Source organism: Panthera tigris, chromosome C1 (assembly GCF_018350195.1).
Source record: "Panthera tigris isolate Pti1 chromosome C1, P.tigris_Pti1_mat1.1, whole genome shotgun sequence".
NCBI classification, from domain to species: domain Eukaryota; kingdom Metazoa; phylum Chordata; class Mammalia; order Carnivora; family Felidae; genus Panthera; species Panthera tigris.
In genome coordinates, this window is record NC_056667.1 from 204,449,115 (window position 1) to 204,462,358 (window position 13,244).

Below are 13,244 nucleotides of genomic sequence, written 5' to 3' on the forward strand. Positions count from 1 at the left end.
TTATATCTTCAAACAATGTGCTCGGATTCAAACAATCCTGGCCATGGAGCTTATGTGCCTTTATTTTAAATGTTACTTACGTCGTGGGGGAATGATACGTTGAGCGTCCTATAGATGCGTGGGGGGTTTCATTTTTTTGGCGTGATGTGAAAATTTATAAGCATCAGTTAAGTATTTTTTCTTTTCAGCTGTGTTGACACATTCTCATTTTAACATCCTGATTTCTTCACCTGGATTACTTTTTCACTATATTAAAATGATAGGTGTTGACTAGAAAATTTACAAAATACCACAAAGCGTGGAGAAGATAATCATCATCTGTGACATGCAAATAGGAAAAAAAAAAACTACTTTTAACATTTTAGTTGATCCCTTCTGACATTTTATCCATCCATGCAAGTATATATTTATATAAATCTAGGACATCCTTTATGGAAAGTTTGTATCCTGCTTGATATTATCTCACTTACGGGTGCTTTGAAACCATAAAAAATACGGCTCCTAAGTGTATCTTCTCAAATGTAAAATGTTCATGCTAGGTTATTAAATAAGAAAGCAGTACATGTTTTTGTCTTAATACAGCATGCTTGATTTGCCTCTTTCCCAATTCTTTATTGTTACAATGTATGCCCCAGTCCTTGTGCTATGTTTGCTTATTTCTATTTTCGGATTGTTCTCCGGTGGGGCATGTGTTACTTAGTTGACTTGATTGGTTGTGAATTGAACCGATCCAATGAGAATCATCCCTATACGTGGATCTTTGTGAACGGCTTTATTATTTTCTTTGGATTTTTTTTAGAATAACTTCCTAGGAGTGGAATAATTGGGGCAAGGCAGTGAATTGTGTATTTGTTGTGCAGTTTCTAGTCTAATTATATATGTTCTATGGAAAGACGTTTGGTGGGGATTTTTTTTTTTTTTTTTTTTTTTGGAAAGTAAGGAATGTCTATTCTGCCATTTTTGCCCTCATGTCCTTCCCTCCCATGCTTTGTCACCAGCTCTTTTCCTGATCTCCCGTGGCAGTCACATCTCCCTGTAAGTCACCTGCGCCCTTCCCTCTCTTCTCTCTACCCTGCCTGTCAGATCCACCTGCTCAGGACAGCTTTGTCCCAGAGCTGGCTCCTGGCTCCCCACCTCTGCCCTTGTGCCCTCGGCACTGACCCCTGCCCACAGCCCGTCTTCGCCTTTCCAGAGACCTGGGAACTGTTTTCTCTCTAGCCCCATGTGCTGTGCCAAACAGCAGAGGTTCCAAAGAAATCACCTGCTCGTTTAGAATTTTCCAGAATCAAAACAGCAGATCCAATTCTGAAATGGAGATTTTTGTCAGTTTCTATAGTTTCTGCGAACTGAGTAGCTCGGAAAAATTAACACAAAAAGTTGTTCCTGAATTTTCAAGCGTTACAGTCCTTATTTTTAGAAGCTGTTTAGGATAATTTTATTACTAGAGACTTAGAGCCCCGAATTAGAAAGCTCATAAGCGATGGTTCAAGTATTTTCCTTATAAAAATAACAAACCGTCGTTATTACAACATCACCTTTTATGGCAGAAAATCCAACTGTGTTGGCTAGCAGGGAGAAACCTCTATGCCAGCAGCCACGTTGGCTGAGATTACCGTTGCCTCAAACGCTAGGGCTGTGAACCAAGAGAGTCCACTCTTCCTGAAGCATTGGAGACGAACAGAATTCATTTGTGAAGAATATTCCAACCAGATGTCTGGGAATTTGGTAACTGCAGTTACAGAAAAAGACAGAAGGCAGGCAGGCGGGCACGTTTTCTTTTATGTGTTGCAACAGTGGGTATTAACGATTTTGGACATTCAGGAGAAGAGAAGGGCCCGCATGTGCTATAGGCCAGGCTCTATGCTCGAAGTCTGGAGACCTAAGAGAAGCTTGCTGATCGGCGTCTTTTAATCAACTCAGGGGAAGAGTGTGCAGACATATGGCCGCAGCAAAGACAATATTAAGGAAGGGCTTCGGGAGTGATTTGAAGCAAGGGCCTTCACATTCAATTCAGGGAGGGTTATTTCCAACGGTGGTGACACACGAAGATATTTGGGAAAGGAAGTGGCTTTTGAGCCGAGCCTTAGATGAACTGACATGGTCTGCAGAGACGTGGTTCAAGTGTGCTGTAGATAAAGGGAATGCAAAAAGCTAGAGGGAATAGATTGCACTGGGCGTGTTTGGCGAAAGCGAGCAGCCGCCTCTGACCGTAATGGAGAGTTCAAATGGGAAAGCAGTGAGGGAACCCCCGAGAATGGTAGACCGATCAAACCCATGGCACATAGACTCTGGCGCTCAGTCCGAAGGCTAGTATTTCTCCAAGTTTTTACCTCAGCATTGTGTCGGGTGTTAAATGCAGGCTCCTGGGCCACACTTGCATCCCCTGCATTTGATAAAATCTGCATTAAAAATTTTTTTTTAATGTTTATTTCTGGGAGGGGGGCGGCGGGGGAAGGAGCAGAGGGAGAGGGAGACAGAGGCTCCGAAGCAGCCTCCATACTTTCAGTGCAATGCCCAATCCGGGGCTCGAACTCACGAACCATGAGATCGTGCCCGGAGCTGAAGTCTGGCCCTCGACCAACTGAGCCACCCAGGTGCTCCTGACGTCTGTATTGTAATAGTCTTCCTCAGGGATTCCAAAGTGTTCATGTTCCACAAGAACATTGGAGAACATTTGCTATTGAAACAGCCATCAGGGGGCGCCTGGGTGGCTCAGTCGGTTAAGCATCCGAATTCAGCTCAGGTCACTATCTCGCAGTCCGTGAGTTCGAGCCCCGCATCGAGCTCTGGGCTGATGGCTCAGAGCCTGGAGCCTGCTTCCGATTCTGTGTCTCCCTCTCTCTCTGCCCCTCCCCCGTTCATGCTCTGTCTCTCTCTGTCTCAAAAATAAATAAGCGTTTAAAAAAAATTAAAAAAAAAAAAGAAACAGCCATCAGGAAGGCGGTCGGGAGAGTGGGAGGCAGGAGGTGACGTGAAGGTTTGACCTCGGGGTGGTGACAGCCGGAGCAGGGATTTGTGCCGGGGGAGGACTCCGCGGAACACGGCAATGGGAGCTTATGGGCAGCGAGGGGAGGGAGCGTTCAGTGTGGCCAGCAGGACCCTGAGCTTCTGGGGCCAGGGAGACTGGGGCGAATCTCCCTGAACACCCACAAGATCACTCCAAACCTCTAACACCCTGCACACCTGTGTATGTCCCCACCCCGAACAGAAATATCCCCACAAAATATTTCTGGGGTTTCAGAGGGAGTCTCCCCGGGGCGCTCCAACCAGTCTGAGCCCCCCTAGCGCCTCCTTGGGGTGAGACAGTATGGTGTCCCTTGCTCCCCGCCTGGGTCAGCAGGTTGGTCCTGCCTCCTTGCCTTCCAGGCTCAGCAGCTCGCAGGTACCGGCGGTCACTGCCCCGTAGCTCGTCTAGGAGATGCTGTGGCTGCTGAGTCCTGCCCCACCAGGCCCCTCCCCCACTGGTCTGCCTGTCACCAGCGTCTCTTCAGCTGCCCTTCCAGGCTCCGCAGGTCTACACCCAAGATGGATCCAAGGGCCAGAGTGAATGAGGCGGGCCCTCTGCCTTCGTCCTGCCAGGTGGTCTCACCAAGGGCACTGTGGCCAACAGGTACGAGGAGGAATGGGTTCTTCCCATTGGAGCGCCCTCCGCCAGAGGGACCTCAAAACAGCCTTCTTCAGCTCTGTGTTTTATACACTGAGGCAGAATGACTCTCTTCATTCTCTCCGACTCCTTCAGAACGCAGATGGGACTTTGGTGGGGCTGGCCGGGACATCATTTGAGTGGTAGAATCTTCTCTTCCCCACTGAGAGTAAAGGCTTGTTTGGGGTGTTTGAGTTCATTGGACCTGGGTCTCCTCCTTGCCTCAGAACTGTGTGTTCCTTTAAGACTCGCAGACGAGATGCTCTCAGTCCTAAGGTGACATCTTAGCAGGCCATCTCCCCCTCCCCCCCCCCCCCCCCCCCCCGCCACCGTTTACCACGTATGCCCAAATCCCCATGGAGGACACAGCTGGGCTCACCTGGGATCCCCACTCCATCTGGGAATTGAAAGGCAGATCCTGTTTGGAAGAGGAGACGCTGAATTATTTCACTTGAATTTTTTTAAGGAGGCAGCACGTTTACATGATAATAAAATTCAGAAGGCACACGAGGGTGTCCTGTGAAAAGTCTCCTTGCCCACCGTGTCCCCCGCCATTTAAGTGGACCTGTTTGCGTATTCTGGGAAGAACTTAGCTGTATATTCTCCCATCTTTTTAAAAATGAAAATGGCAGCATGTTAGGCACACTGGCCTGCCCTGTGCTTTTAAAAATTCCGCGTCAGAGGGGCTCCTGGGTGGCTCAGCCAGTCAAGCGTCTGCCTCTAGATTTCGGCTCAGGTCGTGATCTCAAGGTTCGTGAGTTCGAGCCCCACGTCGGGCTCTGTGCTGATGGTGCGGAGCCTGCTTGGGATTCTTTTTCTCTCCCCTTCTCTCCACCCCGCCCCGGCTCAAGCTCACGCTCTCTCTCAAAATAAATAAACTTAAAAAAAAAAGTTGCATGTCAGAACCTCCTCACCCATTTCATAGAGACAGAGTATTCTGTCGTGTGGCTCGACCGTGGTTCGATCTAACCGGTCCCTATAGGTGGAACTTGGCATTTTTCCAGCCTCCTGTTATCGCCAACACTACCACACTGGACAACTTGAAAATACACACCTCTTGGGGCACCTGGGTGGCTCAGCCGGCTAAGCACCTGACTCCAGCCCAGGTCACGATCCTGCGCTTTGTAGGTTCGAGCCCTGCGTCGGGCTCTGGGCGGACAGCTCAGAGCCCGTTTTGGATTCTGTGTCTCCCTCTCTCGCTGTCCCTCCCCCGCTGGCACTCTGTCTCTCTGTCTCCCCAAAATAAGTAAACATTAAAAAAAATGTTTAAAAAAAAAAAATACACACCTCTTTGCAGCTAGAGGCAGATGGATCCCTATGGCCAAGTCCCAGAATGAGACTGCGGGTCAGAGAGGTGAAATTAAAACTTTCTTCCCCCACAAGGGTTGTGCCATTTTGCACTCCTACAGTCGCACGGACAGGAGTCCCCTTTCCTTTCTACTGCTTCCTCAGCAGAACGTTTTCAAACTTCTGGGGTGAGGGGAGCATTCCCAGCACAGGTTGGGTGGGGGTGGGGGGAGGAGGGAGGGACAAGCCGGGAACCTGTAAGAGTCCAGACGTTGCTTTCCACACAGCCACAGACGCCCCACTGTGTTATTTAGTGAAAGCAACGGGGGGGGGGGGGGGGGGGGGGGGGGGAAACCCACCACCTTTTAATTTTTGGCTTGAAATGTGATTTGTAGTAACAGTAAAGTTGCCTTCGTTTTGGGTATGTGGCTGTATGGATTTTAACACCTGTACAGATTGGAGTTGGCCATGCACACAAAACGGAACGGTTTCTTTATCCCCCCAAACACCCTCCCCCGACCCCTCCACCCTGGCAGCCGCTGATCTGTTCTCTGTCACTAGGGTTGTATCTTTTAGAGGATGTCACGTAAATAGAACCGTGCGGCATGTGACCCTTGGAGAGCGGCTTTTCCCCAATCGGAATTCCCTGGAGATTTGCTTCCAAGCTGTTGCACGCATCAGGAGTGTGTTACTTTTTATCGCGCGGAAGCATCCTGGCCAATGAATGTAGCACGCGTTCACCCGGTGAATGGCTTTGAGGTTGTTTGCAGTTTTGGGGGTGGGGGGAGGATTATAAACAGAACCGCTATAAACATTCACGTGGTGACTGTTCGGTGAACATAAGTTTTAATGTCTCCTCTGCCCAGTTTAATTTCCACGTACTCATAGGTTCAGGTATGTTTTTGTGTGCTTAAGAGGTGCTATTTCCTTTTCTGTAAACTCATTTCCTTTGCTCCTGTCTCTTTTTGCTTGTTGGTCGTTTCTATTTTAGCCCAGTTGGTGTGCGGGGCTGTCCATCTGGGTGAAAATGTCCAGCATTGGGCCAAGAGAAGCAGGACTCACGTTGGAGAGAGACCCCTGAAACCCCAGATCTGAGATCCCCACGGAGAGGCTGGAGGGGGGAAGCCAGTGTGTTATAGTCCCCGAGGGAGGAGACACATCAGGCTGGAAGACGGAGTCTGGAAATGCCCGTGTCTCGGATGCGGAAGGAGGAGGATGTGGAGAAAAGAGACTTCTTGGGGGTCGCAGAAGAGCCAGCGTGATGCAGGGTAACATTCAGAAAAGCTGAACATTAACGAGCCGCTGAATAAACACAGGGTACCGCCTTCAGAAGAAGAAAGAACGTCTCTTCCCGAGAACTCGAAGTCAAAATGAATCCTAGACAGCGGCAGGCCACACGCCCCGTACATAGACAGGGTTGACTCTAGGTGATGGAAACAGGGATCTTTTGTTCTTCTGCTTTTCAGCAGCTTTCAGATTTCCGGTAATGCCTCTGTAGTACTTTCTGGTGCCTTCCAGATTTTCCGATGCCTTGGGGAAAAATTTTGAGTTTTCAACTGTAAACTTCCAAAAAAAAAAAAAAAAAAAAATCCTCGTGAAACGTTGTCGCAAAACCTCGGCAAGTTCTTCACTCTCTGAGTTGATGTGAGCCTCTGTTAATTCCAGTAAGACTTCGCCTTCTGGTGAATTTTGCAATGAGAACGAGAAGGGAAGGAGACGATGGGTGACATTGAGGGGTTAAAGTATTTAACTTTTTTTTTTTTATGTTTTTATTTCACTTTTGAGAGAAAGAGAGAGAGAGGCATGAGCAGAGTCGAACTCACAGACAGCAAGATCGTGACCTAAGCTGAAGTTGGACGCATAACCGACTGAGCCACCCAGGCGCCCCTTAAAGTATTTTAAATAAGCATTTAAGGAGGGAAGGAAAGGAGGGACCGAGAGAGGGGGAAAAAAATAATAATAAGGAAGGGGAAAGAGAGGAACAGAAGAAAGAAAGAAGACCACAGTCTAATATGTCCCAAAAGGAAGGATTGGTTAAGAGCAGCATGGAACGTCCACTGGCTGAGGTTGTCTGCACGCTGTTGGAAATTCCGTCTCAGAAGACAGAGCACGTCCAAAGTCTCTTCTCGAACCACCCCCCGTAAATGTACCTTAGAGGTGACAAAGGGCAGCTTGCTGTGTGCAGGGGCCTCCCCAGCACCTGACTTCCTCCTCCAGCCGCAGCCCCAGCCCCAGGCTGCCAGGAAAGGAGGACGCCCCCCTCTGTGAGGTTAAAGGCAATACTTGTGATAGAATATTAAATGCAAATAATAGAAGATCTAGGAAAAAAGCGGTCCGGGCTGTTCGTTAAGAAAACACGTAGCATTTTTTCCAAAGGACAGAAAAACTGGCAAATACATAACGTGAATAGTGCCATGGTTTTTCCTGTGGTCAAATTTGTACAACTTCCCATTTTTTACCACAGTGTAAGGGAAAGCAATGTGCAAATTGTCCTTTCGGCGTCAAAAGGACCCGATTGGACTCAAGTGATACCTGTCCACAGGGAAGCACTCGCTGGCTTACACCCTTCTTTTCTCTCCTCCCCACAGGATGTGCTGGGTGGCATCCTGGTCACCGCGGTCCTCATTGTCCTCACCTACCCCGCCTGGACCCTTATCGATCGCCTGGACTCGGCCAGCCCCCTCTTCCCCGTCTGTGTCATCGTGGTGCCATTCTTCCTGTGTTACAACTACCCCGTGTCCGACTGCTACAGCCCAACCCGAGCGGACACCACAACCATTCTGGCCGCGGGGGCGGGCGTGACCTTAGGGTTCTGGATCAACCACTTCTTCCAGCTCGTGTCCGCGCCCGCCGAGTCCCTCCCTGTCATTCAGAACATCCCGCCGCTCACCACCGACATGGTAGTTTTGGGTCTGACCAAATTCGTCGTGGGAATCGTGCTGATCCTTCTGGTCCGCCAGCTTGTACAGAATCTCTCGCTGCAAGTGCTATACTCGTGGTTCAAGGTGGTCACCAGGAACAAGGAGGCCAGGCGGAGACTAGAGATCGAAGTGCCTTACAAGTTCGTCACCTACACATCTGTGGGCATCTGCGCCACAACCTTTGTGCCAATGCTGCACAGGTTTTTGGGATTGCTCTGAACCTCAAATGGTTGGGAAGTAGCCCACTGGGCAGGAGAGCCAAAACAGGAAAGTAGCTGGGTGGGCAAGTTTCGACCATACGTTTTTCTTAAAAAAAAAAAAAAAAAAAAAAAAAAAAAAAAAATCCCGAGTCCCATGTTTCTTTTGCTGACGTCTGCGATAAATATTGCTGCTGTGCGAAGGGAAATCCAGTCTCCTGGGGGCCAGTGGTCTGTAAGCATCATGCTGCGGGTGAAGCCAGGCTAAACCCATGGTCCGTTCTTTAAGGGTCCCCCCACCCCAGGGACCCTGGACCTAGTCGTGGGCTGGCAGGAATCGTGGCCTGGCTTGGGAGATCCGAAAGAGACAGGCGTGATCGGAGAGGCTGGAGGTCAGGCGTCTCTCTTCAGTTACGACCTTGCCCATCACTGAGTCTCGGGTCCAAACTTGGTTGGTCCAGAGAAGGGGTGTCACCGTGTAGGACTGCATTCCTGGGACAGGGTGACTTTGCTGTTGTGATCACGCTAGACTGTGCCCGCTTGGGTGGCAAGGGCGCTGCGGACCTCCCCGTGGAGCGATAAAGAGGCGGGGGCAACGCTGGGAGATGGTGGGCGAGAGCCTGTGTTCCTCCTGAGTCCCGCTCTCTGTGGGTGCACGTATTCAAACAGCATCGCTCCTCCTCGTCCGTGCGTTTTGCAGAATTCCAGGTAGCATTTCTACACTCTTCGGATCCAGGAAACCTGGATCCCACCTCACTTCATCTGGGCTTCTCAGAGTGTCCCGCTCTCTCCTGCTTCCCAGGGACTTGGGACCAGCACTCTGCCCATCTGTAGGTGGTTTTTTTTTTGGCTTCCTTACCAACTGGGGAGGCCCTGTCAGCTGCCTGTGAAAGTGGATCACTAGAACAGATGAACTTAATCCCTCCCTGGGGCCTGACAAGGGGGGACTGGGCCTCCGGGGACATCACTCCTCCATTTCTCATCTACTTTGCGTAAACCTATTTTCTCACCTACTAAGTAGAATCGGGGCTCCCTCTCCATCTTCCCACCTCTTGTCTCTCGGCAGTTTTTAAGGGTAGTTAAGGCAAGAACAGGGTCGGCCTCTCTTGGGAAAACAAACATGACCGAACGCAACACACCCTTTAAGCCTGTGTGTGTCCTCATTAGACTTAGGCGGGGATCTTATGCAAACACCGGCAGCTTCTCTCTGCAGGCTCCTCTTCGGTTCTTAGGAATAAGCAGGGGTGCCTGGTGGCTCAGTTGGTTAAGCGTCCGACTTCGGCTCAGGTCACGATCTCGTGGTTCGTGAGTTCGAGCCCTGTGTCGGGCTCTGTGCTCACAGCCTGGAGCCTGCCTCGGATTCTGTGTCTCCCTCCTTCCCTGACCCTTTCCCAGCTCACACCCTGTCTCTCTCTGTCTCAAAAAGGAAATCGACGTTAAAAAAATTTTTTTTTAAAGAATAAGGAACAAGCATGCACAATTTCCTGAAAAGTTAGCATAGATGCATAGCTAAGGAAGTATCTTTCTCACTGTGGTACCCAAACCACTGAAATCAATGACTTGTGATCCCAACATGCCATCTCCATACACCTTCTTTGGGGGACAGTTAGCCTGCCTTGAACATTAGGCTCTTAACCTCTGCCCCCAGTGCGAAAACCTCAAGCCCCATTTGTCCCGATTGCAAACATCTCCCCTGGCCTTTCTGTTGGGATGACCTTTGCTGTCTGGCTTAGCGCTCCTGTCTATTAAGAAGGACTTTTTTTAGGAAAACGTTTTGCTTCTCTTTGAAATTCTCCTGACATTTTCCATAGTTAGAAGGCGGGGTTCGAAATGGCCTGCCGTTTGTTCTTACAGCAAACTCCGACCAGTATTTGTGGTACCATGATGGGGGGGAAATGGGAAAGGAAAGGGGAGGCCCCAACTTACGGGCCAGCCCCACCAGTGCAGTGGAGGAGGCAAGTCCCTGCAGCCCTGGATAATACTTATGCCAAGTGATTTTAGTTGATTGTTCTGGAGCTGGTCAGCAAAAGGATCAGGTCTTTCCACTTGTATCTTTTGAAAGGAGAGGCCATAATTGTTGTCGAGGCAGTGGGTGCTGACACTTCACTCAAGTGTGTACGTGTAATTTTTAATGCTGTCCTTTTAAGTCCCAACAATAGGACAGCAATCCGCCGTATTAATGCATTTGAGGCTGTATTTACACAATTGGATTGAGGATGGATACGGTAGCTGTAGCCCATTAAATAATGACCCAAGGGCTTGTCACGGTTGGTCCCTTTTTGAAGTATCTTGTTTTGCAGCTGGAGAATAAAACGTATGCTGGGGCACCTGGGTGGCTCAGTCGGTTGGGCCTCCGACTTCGGCTCAGGTCATGATCTCGCGGGCTGTGAGTTCAAGCCCCACGTCGGGCTCTGTGCTGACAGCTCGGAGCCTGGAGCCTGCTTCCGATTCTGTCTCCCTCTCTCTCTGCCTCTCCCCTGCTCATGGTCTGTCTCTCTCTGTCTCTCAAAAATAAAAACATTGAATAAAAAAATTTTTTTAAAAAGTATGTATATTGGTGAAGACAATTTTAGTTTTTGAGTTCTTCTGCTCTGTGGCCTGGAATCCGGCAGAAACGGATTGGAAAAGTCACTACCTGCTTCCTCCTCTTGCTGGCCTTCGACACTCATCTGACATCCTCCCAGGCAGCTGTCGCACACACCCCACGCGTGCCCCTTCAAAGAGCAGGCCCTATGGCTCCTTGGAGACATTTGGATTTTCTCTCTGGGGAAAGACTGCCCCCTGCTGGAATCGCCTCAGCGGTGGCCCAGAGCACCTCTCCTTCAGGCGACTTGGGGATTAAGAATTTAAAAGTCAAGCTCATCGTGATGTATCCAACATAGGCTTAGGACCTGTGGTCGGGCCAACCCTGCCTTTGGAAACCGTGACGCCAGAGTCCTCAGGACTCCTGGCACCTCTGGGAGGCAAGCAGAACATGTCTCCTTTCTAACCGTCCTCAGCCTGCCCCCGACCCACTACCATTCCGGGCCGGGACCTCCAACCTGTACCGTCATCCTAAACAGCTGTCACTCCATGCTGATTTTGCTCAGACCTGCCCCACAGCATTATGCAGAAGGAAACACAGAAGGGACCTTGAATTCAAAACCCACGAATGGCCGTGGCCGAAATCACTCTACAACAGGCCTGATGGTCGCACTGGTAACATGGGATTTTCTAGTCCTCGTCGGCAACTTGGGCTTCTTGAGTGTAATCAAAGCATGTGGTGTTTCGGGGCCATATGCTCCGGGTTTCTATTTTGGAAGGTTTCAGATGTCTTGCTCATGTAGTGTATGTAAATTTATTCTTTTTAAAATAAAATCATTTTTGGTTTGCTTATGACTTCTTGTTACATGTTTCAAAAGCTAGGGTTGTGCTCCCTTGGATTTTTTTTTTCCTGCTAGACCTTTCAGGGTTCATTGGACCGGAGTTGAAAAGAGGTGACAAAAATAAATGGCAGGCTCTAGAATTCTCTGTCGCTGTCGTAGTTCAATCATGTGCAGATGTTGGGGAGTGTCACGGCGGCCGTAGATGTGATTAGCAGGAAGTGGTAGGCACACAAGCTCACAAGGAGTCCCTCCTCTGACTCCTTGATACTAAAAAGAATCTTCGGGGTGCCTGGGTGGCTCAGTCGGTTGAGAGACCGACTTCGGCTCAGGTCATGATCTCACGGTTTGTGAGTTCGAGCCCCGCGTCGGGCTCTGTGCTGACGGCTCGGAGCCTGGAGCCTGCTTCGGATTCTGGGTCTCCCTCTCTCTCTCTGCCCCTCCCCCGCTCATGCTGTCTCTCTGTGTCTCTCAAAAATAAATTAAACATTAAAAAAAATTTTTTTTTGGAAAAGAATCTTACCATATTTGGAGACCAATGCCACTGTGAGTTGAAAGGTAAATGCTATCGGTGCTGCTAGTTAAGGTAACTACACGGTTTTCACGAATAAGTACCCTGCAGAGCCAAATGAATACGACCCTGTTTCATATCCACATCGTTGCGATGATAGGCTGTGTCTTCACGCATCCCAAATACGCTATTTGAAATGGTGCAGAAAACTGCCACTCCTATTGGCAAGGCCAAGGCTAGGCGCCCGTTTGTACTTTCAATACCTAATACGCCGGGCACCATGGATGGGCCTGCGGAGCCGGATGGACGTAATCCTGCCCCGTGGAGCTCTCGCAGGAGACAGGAGCCTCTGGCTCAGGGAATTGGAGGGTAGGGGCATAGGAGCCCGAGAGGAGGGGGAGACGAGTTCCTGCTTGGGGGCTGCAGCAAGTCGAGGGGGGCTCCCGGGAGAGGCAGCACACGAGCCAGGCTTACAGAACAGATGATGTGATGGGAAGCAGATACCAGATGATACTCCATGGCGAGGGCGGAGCTTGCCAGAGACGCGTCCCCCAAACACCTGCGGCTCTCCCGAGGCGAAGCCACACCAAAGCCGGGGTTGACGACCGTGTGTAGGAAGAGCGGTGGTGGCCGTGGTAGAGCAAAGGACGAGCAGAACCAAATCACGAGAACGGGAAGGAAGGGTGAGGGAGCCCCTTAGTCCATCTCCTTACATCCATGTGGGGCCATTCCAGAGAAGATGACATCCGAGGTGGCTTCCCAGTCTCCCCCATCGTTCCTCCTTTGAACATTTAACAGGCCGCAGTGGGCACCTTCCCCTTCCACCGTCTTGGACCTGACCTCGCCTGCACAGTTTCATGCCCATTCTCGTTCAGCTTTCAGCAGAGGTGACAGTTGCGAGGGCCTCCGTCCGTTTCCCTCTTTTCTCTGTTCGGTTCCCTGACCTAGGCCCGCGGAACTTGATGTAAAAGTATTTTACCTTGGTCTGGCTCTTTGAGAGACCTGTAAATGTGCTCGCTCACCCTCCCTCCCTCCCTCCCTCCCTGAATCCCTGGTTGTCTAGTAAGAGGCTAACAAGAACCAAGTGGTGTAGATGTATCCAGTTTTAGAGAATAGATGTTTTCCTGAAGGCTGTCTTGATTTTTTTTTAACTTGAATTTTAAGTGCACCAAGGGGTTCGCTGTTTATAAATGGCATTTTTAATCATATGGCAGTTCTTCATTTCTGTAAACATAAGGCTCTTTAATGGATTACTTTGGATACACCATGTGTCCACTGTTTTCTTAAAGTGGGGCACACCTGTAGTACAGACTTGCCTATTTA

The 13,244-nt window shown here is 49.8% G+C and overlaps 1 protein-coding gene across 9 annotated transcripts in view; it reads left to right on the top strand.

The window, feature by feature from the left end:
- Positions 1-8,164, top strand: part of SGPP2 (sphingosine-1-phosphate phosphatase 2) — a 109,473-nt gene extending 101,309 nt beyond the window's left edge. For 6 of the 9 annotated variants that reach the window (XM_042995438.1, XM_042995446.1, XM_042995437.1 and 3 more), the window contains 2 exons: positions 3,367-3,610; positions 7,519-8,164. In XM_042995438.1, the coding sequence (XP_042851372.1) occupies positions 3,367-3,610; positions 7,519-8,126 (852 nt within the window). In that variant the 3' untranslated portion in view covers positions 8,127-8,164. The remainder of the gene's footprint in view (positions 1-3,366; positions 3,611-7,518) is intronic. The other 3 variants (XM_042995442.1, XM_042995441.1, XM_042995440.1) reach the window with 2 other exon arrangements.
- Positions 8,165-13,244: the final 5,080 nt, after the last annotated feature.